The 17,957-nt window shown below is 46.9% G+C and overlaps 1 protein-coding gene across 2 annotated transcripts in view; it reads right to left on the bottom strand.

The window, feature by feature from the left end:
* Positions 1-17,957, bottom strand: part of L3MBTL4 (L3MBTL histone methyl-lysine binding protein 4) — a 276,348-nt gene that overhangs the window by 225,666 nt on the left and 32,725 nt on the right. For both annotated transcript variants that reach the window (XM_084778171.1, XM_084778172.1), the window contains exon 7: positions 821-906. In XM_084778171.1, coding sequence (XP_084634297.1) covers positions 821-906 — 86 coding nt within the window. The remainder of the gene's footprint in view (positions 1-820; positions 907-17,957) is intronic.

Here is a 17,957-nt window from a genome sequence, read left to right as displayed (position 1 = left end):
AAGTAAGGGAGGATACCTAATGTATTAAGTTCTGATTAAAGATAAGCCTTTAATTCCTGAATTTGCAAGTCAAAGATATGTGGAGATCTGTGAGCTCAAGGCCAGCCTGCCCTACATAGAGAGTTCCAGACAGTGAGGGCTACATAGAAGTGCTCCATCTCCAAAAAACCAAAAGAAAACAAACAAACAAAAAACAAAAAAGAAGGTAAGTTGAGCCTGGAGGAGGCAATTAGAATTTGGAAGGGAACAGTATTTTTAAAAGCACTGGCTTAGTATGCAAATGTTTCTAACTGTATCACTTCTGCATGTAAAATATTTTGTATATTAACGTCTACCTAGTTCATCTCTGCATAAACAGACATGCGTAAATATAAATCATAAACATCTGTATTTCCACAATTGCCAGACAAGCACTGCCCTCAAGTAGATAAGTCTACGCTCTTAAGACCCCATCCACTATTCCACCTCTCTGGTTATGTTACTACCATTGCCCAAACAGTCCCTGAGAAAAGGACCCAGAAAGTCCAGAGTTCTCAACTCAGGGGTCCCAGAGAAATGGGGCTTCAAGCCCTCCACGTGCAGTGGCTGATGGGAAGCTTCCGGTTAGTGTCTCTGGGGTCCTACTCGGTCATTCCCGACAAGGAGTTGTCCTCTACGTTGGAATTTAGGAGCAACACGGAATAAGTACCAACTTTGTATCACTTAACTACAAGCGAAGCAAGTTGGTTCTGAAGCTGTCACCTGGGTTTGGCACCAGGGCTGTGTGAACCAGCGGCTGCTGCGACCTGGGTAGGAGAGAGCGCGCACCACCGGAACTCACCGTGTTAAAGGCTTCGGCAGGGACCGCCTTGGCTTGAGTAGCTCGCAGGTAGTCTGTCCAGGAAAAGTCCTCTGCATCAGGATGACCTGAGCAAACACGCACAGGCACGTCAGAGCTCTGTCACAGCGCTGTTACCTGAAGGCTCGCTGTCACATCACTATACCACCTTGCTTCCCTCAGGCTTTGCTCGCCTTAGAGGACTAAAGCAAGCACGTGCAAGCGCTTAAGCAACTACTTCATCCACCCTCTCATCCGAGCCAGGTGGCTTTGCCGGCGCTCGATGGGCCCGGGGCTCTGACTCTCCTCAGAACTCAGACAAAAGCTAAACCCAGGCGTCTGACCTTGTGCCGTGAACCCGGAGAAAGATCCTAAGGATAGCCCCAATCCCTCCAATAATACTATGCCTGGCTGTCCTCTACTCTTCTTACTAAACTGTGTAACAACTGCGTTCCAAAACAGCTGTGCTTATCACTGCACTGATTTTTTTTGCTTTGGGTTTCTGAGACCTGCTCACACTGCGTGAACCTAGGGCTCATCTGTGTCCACTTTCTGAAGGCTGGGACTATTGGAACAAGGCACACACAGTAACCGGCCTGTAACGGATCTTAAATATATACACAACGGTGCTCAAATACGAATATACACATTTAAATGCACATGCTTGACGTGTTTTTAATGAAACGAATTGCAAAATGTTTATTTTTATTTTTTTAGTTACTGAAAGCATTCCATATTAGGAACCCATCCTCTTTTCCCCTGAATACAGTATTAGAAATCTCAATATAGGTGCATGAATAAAGTGTTCCTTTACTTATAAAAATTACAGTCCAGTTGAATCGTTGCCAATATACGTCAGAGACACTCTGGGTGATTAACAGTTGTGCTTAAGTGTTTATAATATCGAGTCTGAGAAGGGACTAGGAAGGCACAGGTGATGTGAATAAGGGAATGGCAAAGACGGTGGGCTTTAGTCGTGGGCTGGGAAGAAAAAAATACACAGGAGAGTCAGGTAGGAGGGACAGATAGCCCTAAACATTCCTAAGAAAGACGGAGGGGATCACATTGCTTTATATTTATCTGAAATTACACATAAAGACACAAAAAGACACACTCTGCACAAACATACCATGCACACACACACTCACATGTGCACACTCACACAGACACACTCATGTGCTCATGCTCTCACACACACACTCATGTACCCACACTCACGGACACACACACTCATGTGCCATGCTCACACACACTCATGTGCCCACGCTCCTACACACTCATGTGCCCATGTTCACAGACACACACTCATGTCCCATGCTCACATACACACACTCATGTGCCTACTCTCACACACACTCATGTGTCATGCTCACACACACATACACACACACACACACACATACACACTCATGTGTCACGCTCACACACATGCACAGACTACAAGAGCCATAGAAAATCTAACAAAAGCTGAGTTCTAGGCATGAGAAATCCGCTACGGAGTCATTGGTCAGTGCAGTCCAGGGGACTCCGGAAACAGTACAGGCTCTTGGTGCTGGGCATGTGCCTCCCAGTGCCTGCTTTCTAGTGTAATAGGGAACCAACAAAAACTCAACATGTATATGCTGAAAACTTTACAGTTGATGTGCATTAATACAATCTGCCCATGTTATTCAGAAGTCTTTTTTTTTCTAACAAGATATGTGGGATGATTTGGAAGGAAGAAAAGGAAGGGAAATGATAATTATGTTCTTTTAAAAAATAACATTTAATTTTAAAACCCTAATGTGCTTTGCTAAAGTCTCCACGCACTTCCCTGTAATGAGCCAGTGCTATTAGTGTTTTTCTTGCATTTTAAAACATTTTAAATATATATATATATATATTTTTTTTTGAATCTGTAATCCCAGCACTTAGGAGGCAGAGGCAGGCGGGTCTCTCTGAGTTCAAGCCCAGCCTGGTCTACAAAGCAAGACCAGGACAGCCAAGGCTACCCAGAGAAACCCTGTCTCTAAACGACTCCCCAAATGAAAATAAATAAGAAGGCAGCCAGAACTGGATAGAAACAAGCGTGCCCTGGAGCCCTGCTGCTCGTAGGCATCCCCACCATCACTCTTCTTCCCTGCACCCCAAAGGCTGGCGTTCCCACCTGTGTGCTCCCCATTACATAATCACGCAGCTGGGGCCCATGTGCGGCAAATGTATGTCGCTCTCGAGTACTCGGTGAGCATCTATAGAATGCATGAAGCTCATCTCCTGAGAAGTCGGCCTTTAATGTGACAAGTGGGTGAGCTAAGATGATGCAGCAACATATTTCCCTACAGTTCTGAGCAGAACTCCTACAAAATGCTGTTTTCTGTTGGTGCTAGCAGCCTTAGAGGCAGCGCAGAAGCAGGGCGGAGTTAGTCACTGCATAACACTGGCTCAGTTGAATGAATCCTGGATGATGGTGAGCCGTCGCCATCTGATTGGGACTGGGATTGCCATACAAGGAAGGGAAAAGCAACGGCTGGACGCTTGCTCCCTATAAGGCAGGCCAGTATACAGGTAAGAGCAGTTTCAGACTCTTGGTAAGGAGCTCCTGTCTGTGTTTCTCCATAAACCTAAGCAGAAACATTGGCTATCCCCAGTAGCATTCTACAAATAGTTAGCAAAGGCGCTTACAGACCTAACTTCCTGGACCATGCGATCTTCCCATTGAGAAGTATGGTAACCATCATTATGTGCCCAAACAGTGAAAGGTTCAAAAATCAGAGACGTGCAGGGAATGTTAAAATGATGGACAGCAGTTCCCTTTAACAACCAGCAGGAAAACAAGGTCTTCTGATAAGGCATGGGTCCAGTCAGGCTAGAGCAACACAGCCCATAAACACGTATGTCGGACGCAGGCAGTACCACGTTAACATCAACCGGCCATCCGAATGGCATGGACCATAAATAAGACCAAGGGACATCCCCCTGCTGGGTGACGCCGTGCAAATCAACGAAGCACTCCAAGCTTTGTTCTGAGAAGAAAGGGAGGACTGGCCTTTTAGGAGACTTAGCCGGAGGAAAACCTCTAAAGGTGAGATCAAAGCTGGAGGTCACATCTCCTGACCTGTTGCTTTGAGGCTTACTGAGTGCTGCAACTAAGCTCCGGCCGCTTGTCATAATATCTTAGCAGCCTGGATTACCCAGAAATGGCCCAGCAGGCACCACTTATTCATTGATCTTGAGTGGAACTAAAAGTAGCCCATCCCAGCATCCAGGCCTTCAACAGGAAAGCTGTTCCAAACAGAAAGTGGCACTCCACAGAAGTGTGTGTGTATGTGTGTCTGTGTGTGCATGTCTATGTGTATATATATATATGTGTATATCTGAATGTGTATGTGTGTCTGTATGTGAGTTTGTGTGTATATGTGTGCATATGTGTATGTGTGTATGTACATATGTGTGATTATGTGTATGCATATGTATGTGTATGTATGTATATGTGTGTATGTATTTGTGTGTGTGTGTGTGTGTGTGTGTGTATGAGTGTGACATTCACTGACCACACGTCAATGGATCACTAATGATCCCACGCCAGCACTGTAAGATCTAGCATGCGATGTCAGAAGCCCTGATCCCTAAAAAGCCTCGTTCAGATTCACTTTGCTCTTTAAAATAACAAACATTAGATCAAAGCTTTTGTATTTATAGCGCCACTGATTTCAAAAGCAGTGCATACATAGTTAGGTTCTCACAATTACAGAGAGGGAAAAAAGACTTCCTGGCAAGATAATCACGCCTGATTACAGGCTGTCATGTCAGCTACCTGGTCACCCATCGCTTATCCCTCTACTGTTTGGAGAACTGCGCCTCTGGCTTTTTGTCAATAGAGCTATTTTGTTATTTTTTTCTGTTTTTGTTGTTTTTCGGTTTTTGGGATAGTGTCTCACCACGTAGTCCAAGCTAGCCACACCCGTCCAGCCATCCTCCCGTCTTCCGAGCGCTGGCACTGCAGGTATGGACCATCCAACTCAGAGAGCTCATCTTGTGATTGTTCTGTTCAAATCAGAGCTGAGCTCCAACTGACACAGGATAAATTACGTAAATAGATGAACATGTCGCTGTGTCTAGTGAAATCACCAGCAACCGGGATTCTACGGCTTTGGCTCCCACGGTGTTTGCAGCTGCCTGCTGCCTGCGTTCTATGAACTTTAACCATTCAGGACCAGATAAGCAGCACCCTTACTCTTTCCCTCCCAAACTTTGAGCAAAGGCCTGTATCTGTTCCAGTTTTCTAGGAAAGTGCAAGATTGATTTCCAAAGCGGTTGTACAAGTTTGCATGCCCACCAGCAATGGAGGAGTGTTCTCCTTTCTCCACATCCTCAACAGCAGGTGCTGTCACTTGATTTTTTGATCTTAGCCATTCCGGTAGGTGTAAGATGGGATCTCAGAGTCATTTTGCATTTCCATTATAACTAAGGACATGGAGCATTTCTTTAGGTGTTTCTCGGCTAATCGATGTTCCTGTGTTGAGAATTCTCTGTTTAGCTCTATACCCCATTTTTAAATTTGATTATTTGATTTTGTGGTGTTTAATTTCTTGAGTTCTTTATTTATTTCTGATATTATCCCTCTGTCAGATGTAGGGTTGATGAAGATCTTTTTCCATTCTATAAGATCCTACTGACAGTGTCCTTTGCCTTTCAGAAGCTTTTCAGTTTCATGAGGTCCCATTTATAATTGTTGATCTTAGAGCCTGAGCTGTTGGTGTTCTGTTCAGGAAGTTGTCTCCTGTGCCAATGAGATCAAGGCTCTTCCCCATTTTTTCTTCTAACAGATTTAGTGCATCTGGTTTTATGTTGAGGTCTTTAATCCACTTGGACTTCAGTTTTGTACATGGTGATAAATATGGATCTATTTGCATTTTTATACATGTAGACATGCAGTTAGACCAGCATCATTTGTTAAAGATGAATTTTGCTACTGTAGTTTATTTCTACATGGAAATCATGACATAGTTACTGATGACTGAAAGAATTATACACGCTCTTCAAGCTGGCCTATTGCAGCCAATTGGTGATTCCGGAGATTAAGAGAAAAAGCACTGCTGTTATTCCTGGGGAGTAATTCTAATGTGGCCCTGGCTTCATGGGTTGCAGTGACAGTCTCAGGAAATAGCCGTCTTCGCTCACCATTCCTTTACAAGCTTCATTGTTAAATGCATAGATAAACACACACTGTCCTGTGTCCCTTCTAAATGCAGCCAAATATCAATAAAACATTTAAAAATTTTTATTACATTTTTATTTATGTATTTGTGTGAGTGTATGGAAGGTGGAGTGCTTAGATGCTGCCACATGTGAGCAATTCCTGGGCCCCTCTGCAGCTAGGTACAGTCCTCTGCCTGGGCAGTAACGAATGCACGTGCAGTCAAAAGACAACGTGATCGAAACAAGAAATCACTTCTGAGTTTAGCCAGCCAAGTCTCCCAGCTGCAACCATCAGATCAGGATATTCCTAAGGGCCTGGACAAGTCCCAGGCCTGAGTCAACTAGAAACAAAACAAAACAAAACATAAACAAAAAAATCCCACTACTAATCCATATCGGCACAACTGTACTGTGGGAAACAGGTAAGGTACTTAATGCGTCAAAGCCATGAAGATTTTGAAGTGGTTTGATGCTCTAGTTAGTTCACAGTGACTAACACAAAGGATCACGCAACCGTGCATTTACAATGAACTGGTAGGAGGGAGAAACAGAAGGCAACAAAACTAGCATGTTTTGCAGCTGGAGTACTGTAAATATAATGTTATTAAAGTAAAATAATAAATTAATCAAAGCACAAGTAGTACGATAATATAAAGCCACGCTGAGGATGGATTAAAATCAAATGGGCTATGTCATCAGATATTTCTAGAAACATGAACAGCGAGCCAGTGAATGAAAACTGACTTAACAGCGTCGAAAAGGCCCAGACGTAAACCCATTAAACAAAAATGCCGACAAGGAGTGAGGAATTTATGATTATCCAGGAACTGGTGCCACTAGACAGGTCTCCAGGCACACCATGGGGCCAAGGGCAGGCGGTTGCTCCGAGGTCTGACTGGTGCTGTTAGACTGACTCCAGGTACGCCATGCAAGCATTCTGATTCTCCCACATCCTGACTGTTTGTTTTGCACTGCTGTTTTCTTGTTTGTGGGTAGTAGCTACCTGATAGACAGAGACAGGTGATGCACACTGTCGCTGTTTGCATCTTCCCGATGATCCATGGTGCTCAGCGTTACATCATGTGCTCCTGCTATGCACAGTGTGTGTGTGTGTGTGTGTGTGTGTGTGTAGAAGTGTGTATGTAAATCCTTCCCCCTTTTCCTGGTTCTGATTTTTCTGTGGCGCTGTAGGTCAACACTGGGCCTCTCTCTCTCTCTCTCTCTCTCTCTCTCTCTCTCTCTCTCTCTCTCTCTCTCTCTCTCTGTGTGTGTGTGTGTGTGTGTGTGTGTGTAAGTGTGTATGTAAATCCTTCCCCCTTTTCCTGGTTCTGATTTTTCTGTGGCGCTGTAGGTCAACACGGGGCCTCTCTCTCTCTCTCTCTCTCTCTCTCTCTCTCTCTCTCTCTGTGTATGTGTGTGTGTGTGTGTGTGTGTGTAAGTGTGTATGTAAATCCTTCCCCCTTTTCCTGGTTCTGATTTTTCTGTGGTGCTGTAGGTCAACAAAGGGCTTGTGTGTGTGAGTGTGTGTGTGTGTGTGTGTGTGTGTGTGTGTGTGTAGAAGTGTGTATGTAAATCCTTCCCCCTTTTCCAGGTTCTGATTTTTCTGTGGCGCTGTAGGTCAACACGGGGCCTCTCTCTCTCTCTCTGTGTATGTGTGTGTGTGTGTGTGTGTGTGTGTGTAAGTGTGTATGTAAATCCTTCCCTCTTTTCCAGGTTCTGATTTTTCTGTGGCGCTGTAAGTCAAACACAGGGCCTTGTGCACTCTAGGCAAGCGCTATGCAGTGTGCCACCACGCTACATCGCAGGCCATTTAGGCCAGGTCTGAGTGTGTTCGCTGTTGGTGTTGAGGCGTAGGCGTGCTCTTTATATTCTAAGCATCAACCCCTCATTAGACACGTGAGTGGAAGGCTTTCCGGCCCACTCCTTACCTATCCTATAAACAGCTTGGCATGTGCTGAAGTTGATCTTGGGCAAGCAGACGTATCTAATCTTCACCAAGTCCATTGTTCTTTCCTTCATTTGTCACCTGTGCCTTTGCAGTTATACTTAAAAAACAAATGAATAAAACAGCAGACACAAAGACATAAAAGCCCTTCTCTGTGCTTCCTTTTGTGAGTCTCAACAGCTAGGCTTTTAAATTTGGGCCTTTGACAATTTTGAAGATTTGAAGGCCATTTCTCCAGTGGTTTATGCTAAGGTCACACCTTTCCAGTTTCCCCAATATAACTTGAAATAGCTCTTTCCTCAGTGATAATCTTGTTAAAATTGTCCTTGGCAATCTTGTTAAAAGTCGGCCTGTATTCAAAAGTTCCCCACCACCACCAAGTCTCTGCTCTCTTGCTTTGTCTGTGGTTGCCCACGCGCCCTCCTGTGCGTGCCGTGCTGTCTGCAGAAAGCAAGTTCTAACTCTTATGTTTGGGCAGCTGTTATATCAAGATGCATGTTCTATGAGGAGAGCTGGTATTCTCTAGAACAGAAACTCTTGCCTGTAGAAAAACCAAACTTATTTCCCTGTCCCACCATCCACAAAGCCAGAACAAGAAACTCTGGATAACGGGATCATCAAAGACTTCCCAGTCAGTCACTTGCCAAATTGAATGAGTAGCAATCCTAAAGTGTCCACGCCATACTGACTCCACTCCCATGGCCCTAGCAAAGGCCACACCCCTTCAGTTACACTGCGTCTTACTCAGGGTTTTCTAAAGGAACAGAACCAATGGATGAAATAATATGTACATATGCACGCATGTATGTGTGCATGTATGTATGTATGTATGTATACATATGTAACACAGATACAATTTATTAGGATGGCTTACAGTACACCACTGGCCAAGGATCTAGTAGTTGCTCAGTCCTCCAGACTGCATAGTTCATAAATAATAATCTGGTGCTGGGCTCTACAGGAGGTCCTAAAGAGCTGCCAGTGTTCAGTATGAAAGTTCTAGCATCAGCAAAGCGATGCCTCAGGAACACAGCAGACGGACTTGACAGCAAGAGTGGGTCAAGCAGGCAAAAAGCAAAGGCTTCTTTCTTTCTTTCTTGTCTTTTTATGTGGTCTAGAAAATGTGGCCCAGATTTAAGGTGACCTCAGATGACCCAAATTTACTGTGAGACTTCTAACTCAAGTAAAACAACCAAGAAAAATCCCTCTTAAGTGGGCCCAGATGCTTGGATTTTAGTTAATTCCAGGTATGGTCAGGTTTGCTCACCTCATGTCCATCCCTTGTCACCATGACATGGCTCATGACATCCTTAATTTCCACATGAAAACAGCTCTACAGCAAATCGCGATCTCACCCAGCAGGATATAGCTACCCCATCCTGTTTCCCCACAATAGGATCCAACGCCTCTCCAATCCGGTCAACCACTGCCAACTGAATTCTCCGGGAGCCTGGTGATAAACTCATTACTGCCACTAAATATCTGGCAAATAGCAGCCTCAATCTCCCTGCCTTCCTAACCCCTTGTTAATATTCTAACCCTGAACTGAAACCCATTTCAAACTCTGGTTCTCCAGAGCTTAAAGGTATCAAATACAACATAGCGATGATTGTCACAGAGCCCAATACTACTGTGTACTTCTCTCTGCTTCCCCTTCCTGGACAGGCATTAGCCCTTTGATTAATCGCTTGGTTATTTTTTATAATGATCACAGATTCATTTAACAAATGAACCTCCATCTTGATCTGCCACCAGCCTTAGTGTCAAGGAAAGCAGCCCATCCCCCCCCCCCCCCAGCCTACAGAGCACATTAAAGTACCCTATACGGATTGGGTCCATGACTTCTTAGTAGTTCAAAGAAGACAGTGAGAAAGTCAGTGATGGGCAGGGGAGGACAAAGGAGCTGGTGAACACAGGAAGACTTCTGGTACTTGAGCAGCATCATTTAGCAAGCATCCTACTGACTCATCTAATAAATATAAATGAATCTAGAAACCGGTGCATATAAATTTGGTGAGAGAATCATCTTGAAGTAGCTTCCCAACAGATATGGGTTCATTCCACCAGGGAAAAATTAACTTTACAGTGGAGAAACTTGGATCGTTCACCTTCACTTCTGTAGCCAAGGGGAAGTGAAGAGCGTGTGCATCCGTGAGCGAAACAAAGGAGACAGGAGTGCAGTGTGCGGTCTTGGATTGCCGGCATGTTTTTCAGCTTATTTGTTTTCCTATGGAGGCTATTAGTTTATGGCAGGCAAAACTTTGATTTTGGCAGTTTAGTATCATTTATTTTGGCAGGGATGTCTTTTTTCCTGTTTTCACAACTGCTCTGAAAAACTAAAAAATCTCAAATTCAAAGTAAAACCCTTTAAAAGGCCATCAGAAAGCTATCTGAACGGACTGCCCAGCACCACTTCTTGCCTCATCTCCTCCTTCTCCCAACCAGACCCTTAAGCCACGTGTGGTAATGCTACTGTGCTTTGCTCTATGCATGCAGAGGCTTCCCGCCATTTTGTTTTCCGCCCACTTTCTTCCACCTGTTAGTCCTTCATACTCCATCAAATTCTGCACGTCGACCAGAGACTAATTCAGACACTAGCTCTACTGTGCAGCTCCCACTCCGTGTGCCTAGCGCTACCCCAGAAGTTCTCCTGCTGCTGTACTCGGCAGGAGTGTCCACATGTCCATGTGGAACGCTTTGTGTAGCCCAAGGAAAGGGAAGGAAGGGCAGAGGAATTCTTGAAGTGCGCCTGAAATATCAGCGATCAGATCACAAGCACCCAGAGGCAGGTTTCCTCATCTCTCTGGACACCATGTCTCCAACAGTGAAAATAAAAGTTGACCTAAATGTCACAAATTTTTCTTGAAAACAGGCAAAGGATGGAAAAGTCTGTATCAGAGTGGGCAACTGAAAAAACTGAGAGCTGAAGTCAGAGTCCACTTCACGCCCATCATGATGGTTCAGATGAAAAAGGCAGACAAGTGTCAGTCAAGATGCTGAAGGTAGGAAACCTCATGCATGCTCAAGAGAAAGCAGAAGACGCAGCGCCATGGAAAACAGCAGGGTGGGTCCTCAACAAATGGACACTGTGCTACTAAGTTATCCAAAATCCCCAACCAACAAAAAAAGTCTGAGAGAAAAGAAAATTCCCCTTAACCCAGGAAAAGTGCTGACTTAAACTAGCATCATAGCAGTGGTAAGATGCTTGAGTCTTCTTCATAAAGAGCTAATCAAGCCAGTTCCACTTCCAGCATGACACTGCAGACACAGGATGGACCAGTAACGGAAGACCAGCCAAAAGCAAACAAACTGCAAATGAAGCAGTAAACGTACCTCTTAAGACAGACAACGTGACTGCATGCCATGGAAATATTCAGAGACACAAATTACACATGGACTGAATAAATTGATAAGGTAGAGCATGAACACACAAGATTAGATATGTTTCCATTTGAAAACAGTGATGTGGAGGTAAGTTGGGAAAACAATTCCATCTATAATAGCACGTAAGAAGTAAATTACGCAAGAGCAAATTTTAATCAAACAGATTTTTTTTAAAAATCTGTTAACTGAAAACTAGAAATTTTTTTTTAAAAAAAAATCTGTTAACTGAAAACTAGAAAGCTTTGCAGAAAAAAAATTAAAGAACGCTTTTAAATACATGGAAATATCTCATATTTATGGACCAGAAAACTCAGCACTACACATAGAATTTTCCAAAGCAACCCGCAGAATTGACTCAACCCTATCGAAATGACAACGGTTATTTCTTTTGAAGAAGCCAATCCTCTAACTCCCATGAGCATTAAAGGTGCCCCATAAATAAAACAGTCTTGAAAATTAGGAGTAAATCCGAAGAACTCGCAATTGCTGGTTGCAAAATGGATTACAAGGTGGTGGTGGCGCACGCATAGAAATACCACACATACTTCTCTTGCACTTCTTTATTGCACTAGAATATTGCATCATATATTTACATTTGTTTCATGCAGTAGAAACTGTGACTCAAGAAATGAACCCAATCTTCTGTGGTAAATTTAGTCTCAAAAATGCTGCACAGACGATTCACAGGAAAAAGAACGGTCTCCTCAGAAATGGTGGTTGGAAACAGAATAGCAGATTCAAAAGAATAAACGGAACTCAGCCTTGTGTCATACGCCACAGCCCAGTAAACGCAAAGAAATGTAAAAAGTATATAATCCACAATTAATAATTTGACCTGATAGTTAGCAATAAATTCTCAGATTTAATGATAAAATTAGACACACTCACACACACAGAGAGGGGGGGCACTAGATAGCATAATAGTAATATGTCAGAGGACGCTGTGGTTTGAGAGTGGCCCCACTGTCCTCCATCCACTGTCAAAGTCATGGTCCCCAGACTGACACTGTAGAAAATGGTCAAATCTTGGTGACACAAGGCTTAGTGGAAATTCCATAAATCACTGGAGCCAGGAGATGCTCTGTAGGGGACCAGCTGAGTTCCTGCTGGTGGGCTGTTGTAAAAGGACAGGGCCTGACCTCGCCTTTCCTCTTGCTCAGTCTGCAGCTGTTTGTTTCTCCTTTTCTCCAAACCATGGCCGTCTGCCACCCACCGCCTGCCCTACATCACACAACCCTCACCACAAGGGAGCCGACTGAGACGCCATGCCAATAAGCCTCCTAAACTCTGCACAAGCGTTGTTTCCTTTATGGAAGTAGCTTCCTCAAATACCCCATTATAGAAAACGAAGCTAATACAAAGGACAATATCGAGAATGTGAAAACAGGGCCTGAGAGGACGGCTCGGCAGTGGAGAGCACTTGTTGCTCTCCTAGAGGACTGGAGTCTGGTTCACAGCACCCACTTGACCACCCAGCACCCAGCACCCAGCACCCAGCACCCAGCACTCAGCTTTAACCACCTGTAACTTCGGCTCCAGGAAATAAGATACTGCTTTCTGGAGTCAGAAAGTATATGCAGGTATGTGACATACACTCACACAGACACACAAACACACACTTAAATAAAAACAAATCCTTTAAAACAAATGTGAAATGAAGCATAGAAAATAAAATGAAACATTTGCCAACCACCTGCCTGGCATCTACCATAACACACAGCCACCCACGCAGAGTATACAAAGTCTTAGACAACAGTGGTATAATATTTAATGTTAAGTAATAAAAACATAAGGCAGTTTAAAGCGGGTAAGGGATTTGAGTGGACATTTTCTCCTAAGAAAACACACAGACTGCAGACAAGCACGTGAGCCCAACAAGAGTCGCTCTTAAAAAGCATGAACCAAAACAAACCACAGCAAGTTTCTACTTGTATCCAGCAGGATAAAGAATGAAAAGGAGAGACAAGCTAGATATCTCCGTGTTATCTGACGTAAGTCTGTGGTGTCTTCAACAGCCTGTTTCCTTCAATCTGCGTAGAATAGCCCGGCAGTGTTGCTGACAGCTACAGTGTTAGCGGTGGTCTCTGGGACACCTTTGCTCAACAACTCAGAAGGATGTAATGCATTCCTGGCACCGGAGGCTTATTTGGCACCTTATTCTGTGTAGTTTAGGGACTGTCTTCTCCATTATTTGATGACTCGGTGTGTGTGTGTGTGTGTCTGTGTATGCATGTGTGTCTGTGCATGTGTGTGTGTGTATAATCTTCTACATTACTGGGGTTTTTTAAAGGCCTCTAGTGTTAGTTATCTCTCCCATGTCCCCTCTCCTGCCTTGCCTTCCCACTCTTTACTCCTCTCACCCCTCCTCCGCTAATTTCTTTTCTACACCCTTATTACACTGTATTTTACTCCCTCTTCCATGGAAAAATCCTCCCTTAGGTCACTTACTAGCTACTTATCAGCTGTTCCAAAAGTAACTTGCATATCTACACCTCAAAAACGAACATCCACGTATGAGGGAAGAAAACATGCAGGGTGTGTCTTTCTTGGCCTGCGTTACCTTATGCATGGTTCCTAGGTCTTTGTTTATTTGCAAATTTCATAATTTTATTTTTCTTAGCACCTGGATAATATCGCATTGTGTAAATCTACCACATCTTCACTATCCACTCAGCAGTTGGTGGACATCTTGGCTATTTCCAATGTCTCGCTGTTATGAGCAGAGAAGGAATGAACATGGATGAGCAAGTATCTTTGTAGTAAGATGTAGAGTCTTTGAGGTGTATGTCCAAGAACGGGACAGTTGGGTCTAGCTAGCACTCACCTGGGAGCCACACCTCTACTGGACACCATTCATAGTGCTATATAGACTACCAAGGACCCAGCTATGGACCTGCAAGCTATAAGAATGACCTGACTGCAAGACACGCCCACTGGGGCAGAGGTGGCATGAATCCTAGCAAAACAATAAATCACCTTTTAGTTTAATTTAAAGCCCCTTCCATGAGATGGAACCCATACTTTACACTGGTAATGAGGATAAAACCTGAAGCAAGGTAGATCCTAGGCCTAGGGGAAAACTCACTACTATTACTCTACCAGAGGGAAATAGCCACAAAATTACATAGCGTTGTAGCCACAGGGCAGTGTGATGCTCAACCTCCTCATAGAATCTTCTTCCTGCAGCACGTGGTGATTGCCACAGAGACCCACGAGAGTGAGAGGCTTTGAAGTGCTCAGCTCTTGCTGGGATAATGGATGTTACCACTGCCCTCCCTCCAAGGCTCAGGGAGCTATGTGGAGAGGGAAAAGATTTGTAGGCGCCAAAGCTGGCTGGAGACTCCCAGAAGACAGCATTTCCCAGACATCGCCAAGGCACTCATGAACCCACAGAGACCCTGGCAGCACGCACAAGACCTGCACAAGTTCAGGCCAGACAGAAATCCCAGCACGGAGGAGGAGAAGTAGACACAAAGTCCCGTCCCCACACAGGACGCTGACCACAACTGCGAGCTCCCATAAGAAGGAAATCAGTTTTCTTCAGTAGAAAGACAACGGGTATGTCAGTATACTCTAGCACAGGCCTCAGGCCCAGAAAAAAAGTTCACTAATACAAACTGGAGCCCATGATTTTTAGGGTATGTGTATGTGTGTGTGTGTGTGTGTGTCTATGTGTGTGTATGTGCGTGTGTATGTATGTGTGTATGTGTGTGTGTGTTTTAAAAGAGAGAAAAAAAACATGAATTTGGGTGGGTAATAGAGGAAAGGAAAAAATCAAAATCACACTGAATTCTATTTAATCTCAGCTGTAGTGGTACCATCAAGGAAACAAACAAAAATGCTGGCAAGGGTAAGAGAAAAATAAGTCCTCGCTCACTGCTTGTGAGACTGTAAATTAATGCTGTCCACATGGAATTTTCTTTAAAAAAATAAAAATACATATATAACCCAGTTTAATCCAGCCACACTACTTCTGAACATACAATTTAAGGAATAAATGCCAGCTTACAATAGTGATAACCTGCATATTTTTGTTTATGACAGAACAATTCATATTAAACAAGTTATAAAAAAAAACCTACCCATGTACCCAGCAACAGACAAATGGGTAAAGGGTTGCATCTATGCACTATGGAGCTACAAAAAAACAAAGAATTCACATCATTTATAGAAAAATGGAATTAAAGACCATTGTGTTAAGTGAAGAAAGTGGGTCCTACCAAAACAAACACCACATCTCTTCATTACAATGTATGGAACTGGCGAGGGTTGGGGAGAACATGAAACGAAAGAGTGGGTTTCCAGGGATATGAGGGGAGGTGGGTGAGGTCAGGGATGTGGGGGGGGGAGGTGGGTGAGGTCAGGGATGTGGGGGGGAGGTGGGTGAGGTCAGGGATGTGGGGGGAGGTGGGTTAGGTCAGGGATGTGGGGGGGGGGAGGTGGGTGAGGTCAGGGATGTGGGGGGAGGTGGGTGAGGTCAGGGATGTGGGGGGAGGTGGGTGAGGTCAGGGATGTGGGGGAGGTGGGTGAGGTCAGGGATGTGGGGGGAGGTGGGTGAGGTCAGGGATGTGGGGGGGAGGTGGGTTAGGTCAGGGATGTGGGGGGGGAGGTGGGTGAGGTCAGGGATGGGGGGAGGTGGGTGAGGTCAGGGATGTGGGGGGAGGTGGGTGAGGTCAGGGATGGGGGGAGGTGGGTGAGGTCAGGGATGTGGGGGGGAGGTGGGTGAGGTCAGGGATGTGGGGGGGAGGTGGGTTAGGTCAGGGATGTGGGGGGGAGGTGGGTTAGGTCAGGGATGTGGGGGGGGAGGTGGGTGAGGTCAGGGATGTGGGGGGGAGGTGGGTGAGGTCAGGGATATGGGGGGAGGTGGGTGAGGTCAGGGATGTGGGGGGAGGTGGGTGAGGTCAGGGATGGGGGGAGGTGGGTGAGGTCAGGGATGTGGGGGGGAGGTGGGTGAGGTCAGGGATGTGGGGGGGAGGTGGGTGAGGTCAGGGATATGGGGGGAGGTGGGTGAGGTCAGGGATGTGGGGGGAGGTGGGTGAGGTCAGGGATGGGGGGGAGGTGGGTGAGGTCAGGGATGGGGGGAGGTGGGTGAGGTCAGGGATGGGGGGGAGGTGGGTGAGGTCAGGGATGGGGGGGAGGTGGGTGAGGTCAGGGATGTGGGGGGGAGGTGGGTTAGGTCAGGGATGTGGGGGGGAGGTGGGTGAGGTCAGCGATGGGGGGAGGTGGGTGAGGTCAGGGATGTGGGGGGGAGGTGGGTTAGGTCAGGGATGTGGGGGGGAGGTGGGTGAGGTCAGCGATGGGGGGGAGGTGGGTGAGGTCAGGGATGGGGGGGAGGTGGGTGAGGTCAGGGATGTGGGGGGGAGGTGGGTTAGGTCAGGGATGTGGGGGGGAGGTGGGTGAGGTCAGGGATGTGGGGGGGGAGGTGGGTTAGGTCAGGGATGTGGGGGGGGAGGGGGATTAGGTCAGGGATGGGGGGGGGAGGTGGGTGAGGTCAGGGATGGGGGGAGGTGGGTGAGGTCAGGGATGTGGGGGGGAGGGGGGTTAGGTCAGGGATGTGGGGGGGAGGTGGGTGAGGTCAGCGATGGGGGGAGGTGGGTGAGGTCAGGGATGGGGGGGAGGTGGGTGAGGTCAGGGATGTGGGGGGGAGGTGGGTGAGGTCAGGGATGTGGGGGGGAGGTGGGTGAGGTCAGGGATGTGGAGGGGAGGGGGGTTAGGTCAGGGATGTGGGGGGGAGGTGGGTGAGGTCAGGGATGTGGGGGGGGAGGTGGGTTAGGTCAGGGATGTGGGGGGGAGGTGGGTTAGGTCAGGGATGTGGGGGGGAGGTGGGTTAGGTCAGGGATGATGGGGGGGAGGTGGGTTAGGGCAGGGATGTGGGGGGAGGTGGGTTAGGTCAGGGATGTGGGGGGGGAGGTGGGTTAGGTCAGGGATGTGGTGGGGAGGTGGGTTAGGTCAGGGATGTGGGGGGGAGGTGGGTGAGGTCAGGGATGTGGAGGGGGGGAGGTGGGTGAGGTCAGGGATGTGGGGGGGGGAGGTGGGGGAGGTCAGGGATGTGGGGGGGGAGGTGGGTGAGGTCAGGGATGTGGGGGGAGGTGGGTGAGGTCAGGGATGTGGGGGGAGGTGGGTGAGGTCAGGGATGTGGGGGGGGAGGTGGGTGAGGTCAGGGATGTGGGGGGAGGTGGGTGAGGTCAGGGATGTGGGGGGGGAGGTGGGTTAGGTCAGGGATGTGGGGGGGAGGTGGGTTAGGTCAGGGATGTGGGGGGGAGGTGGGTTAGGTCAGGGATGTGGGGGGGAGGTGGGTTAGGTCAGGGATGTGGGGGGGGAGGTGGGTTAGGTCAGGGATGGGGGGGGAGGTGGGTTAGGTCAGGGATGGGGGGGAGGTGGTTTTGGTCAGGGATGTGGGGGGGAGGTGGGTTAGGTCAGGGATGTGGGGGGGGAGGTGGGTTAGGTCAGGGATGGGGGGGGAGGTGGGTTAGGTCAGGGATGTGGGGGGAGGTGGGTTAGGTCAGGGATGTAGGGGGGAGGTGGGTGAGGTCAGGGATGTGGAGGGAGGTGGGTGAGGTCAGGGATGTGGAGGGAGGTGGGTGAGGTCAGGGATGTGGGGGGAGGTGGGTGAGGTCAGGGATGTGGAGGGAG

The sequence above is a fragment of the Acomys minous genome (assembly GCF_964271855.1).
Source record: "Acomys minous genome assembly, chromosome: 4".
NCBI classification, from domain to species: Eukaryota; Metazoa; Chordata; class Mammalia; order Rodentia; family Muridae; genus Acomys; species Acomys minous.
This window is presented reverse-complemented; position numbering and strand designations above follow the sequence as displayed.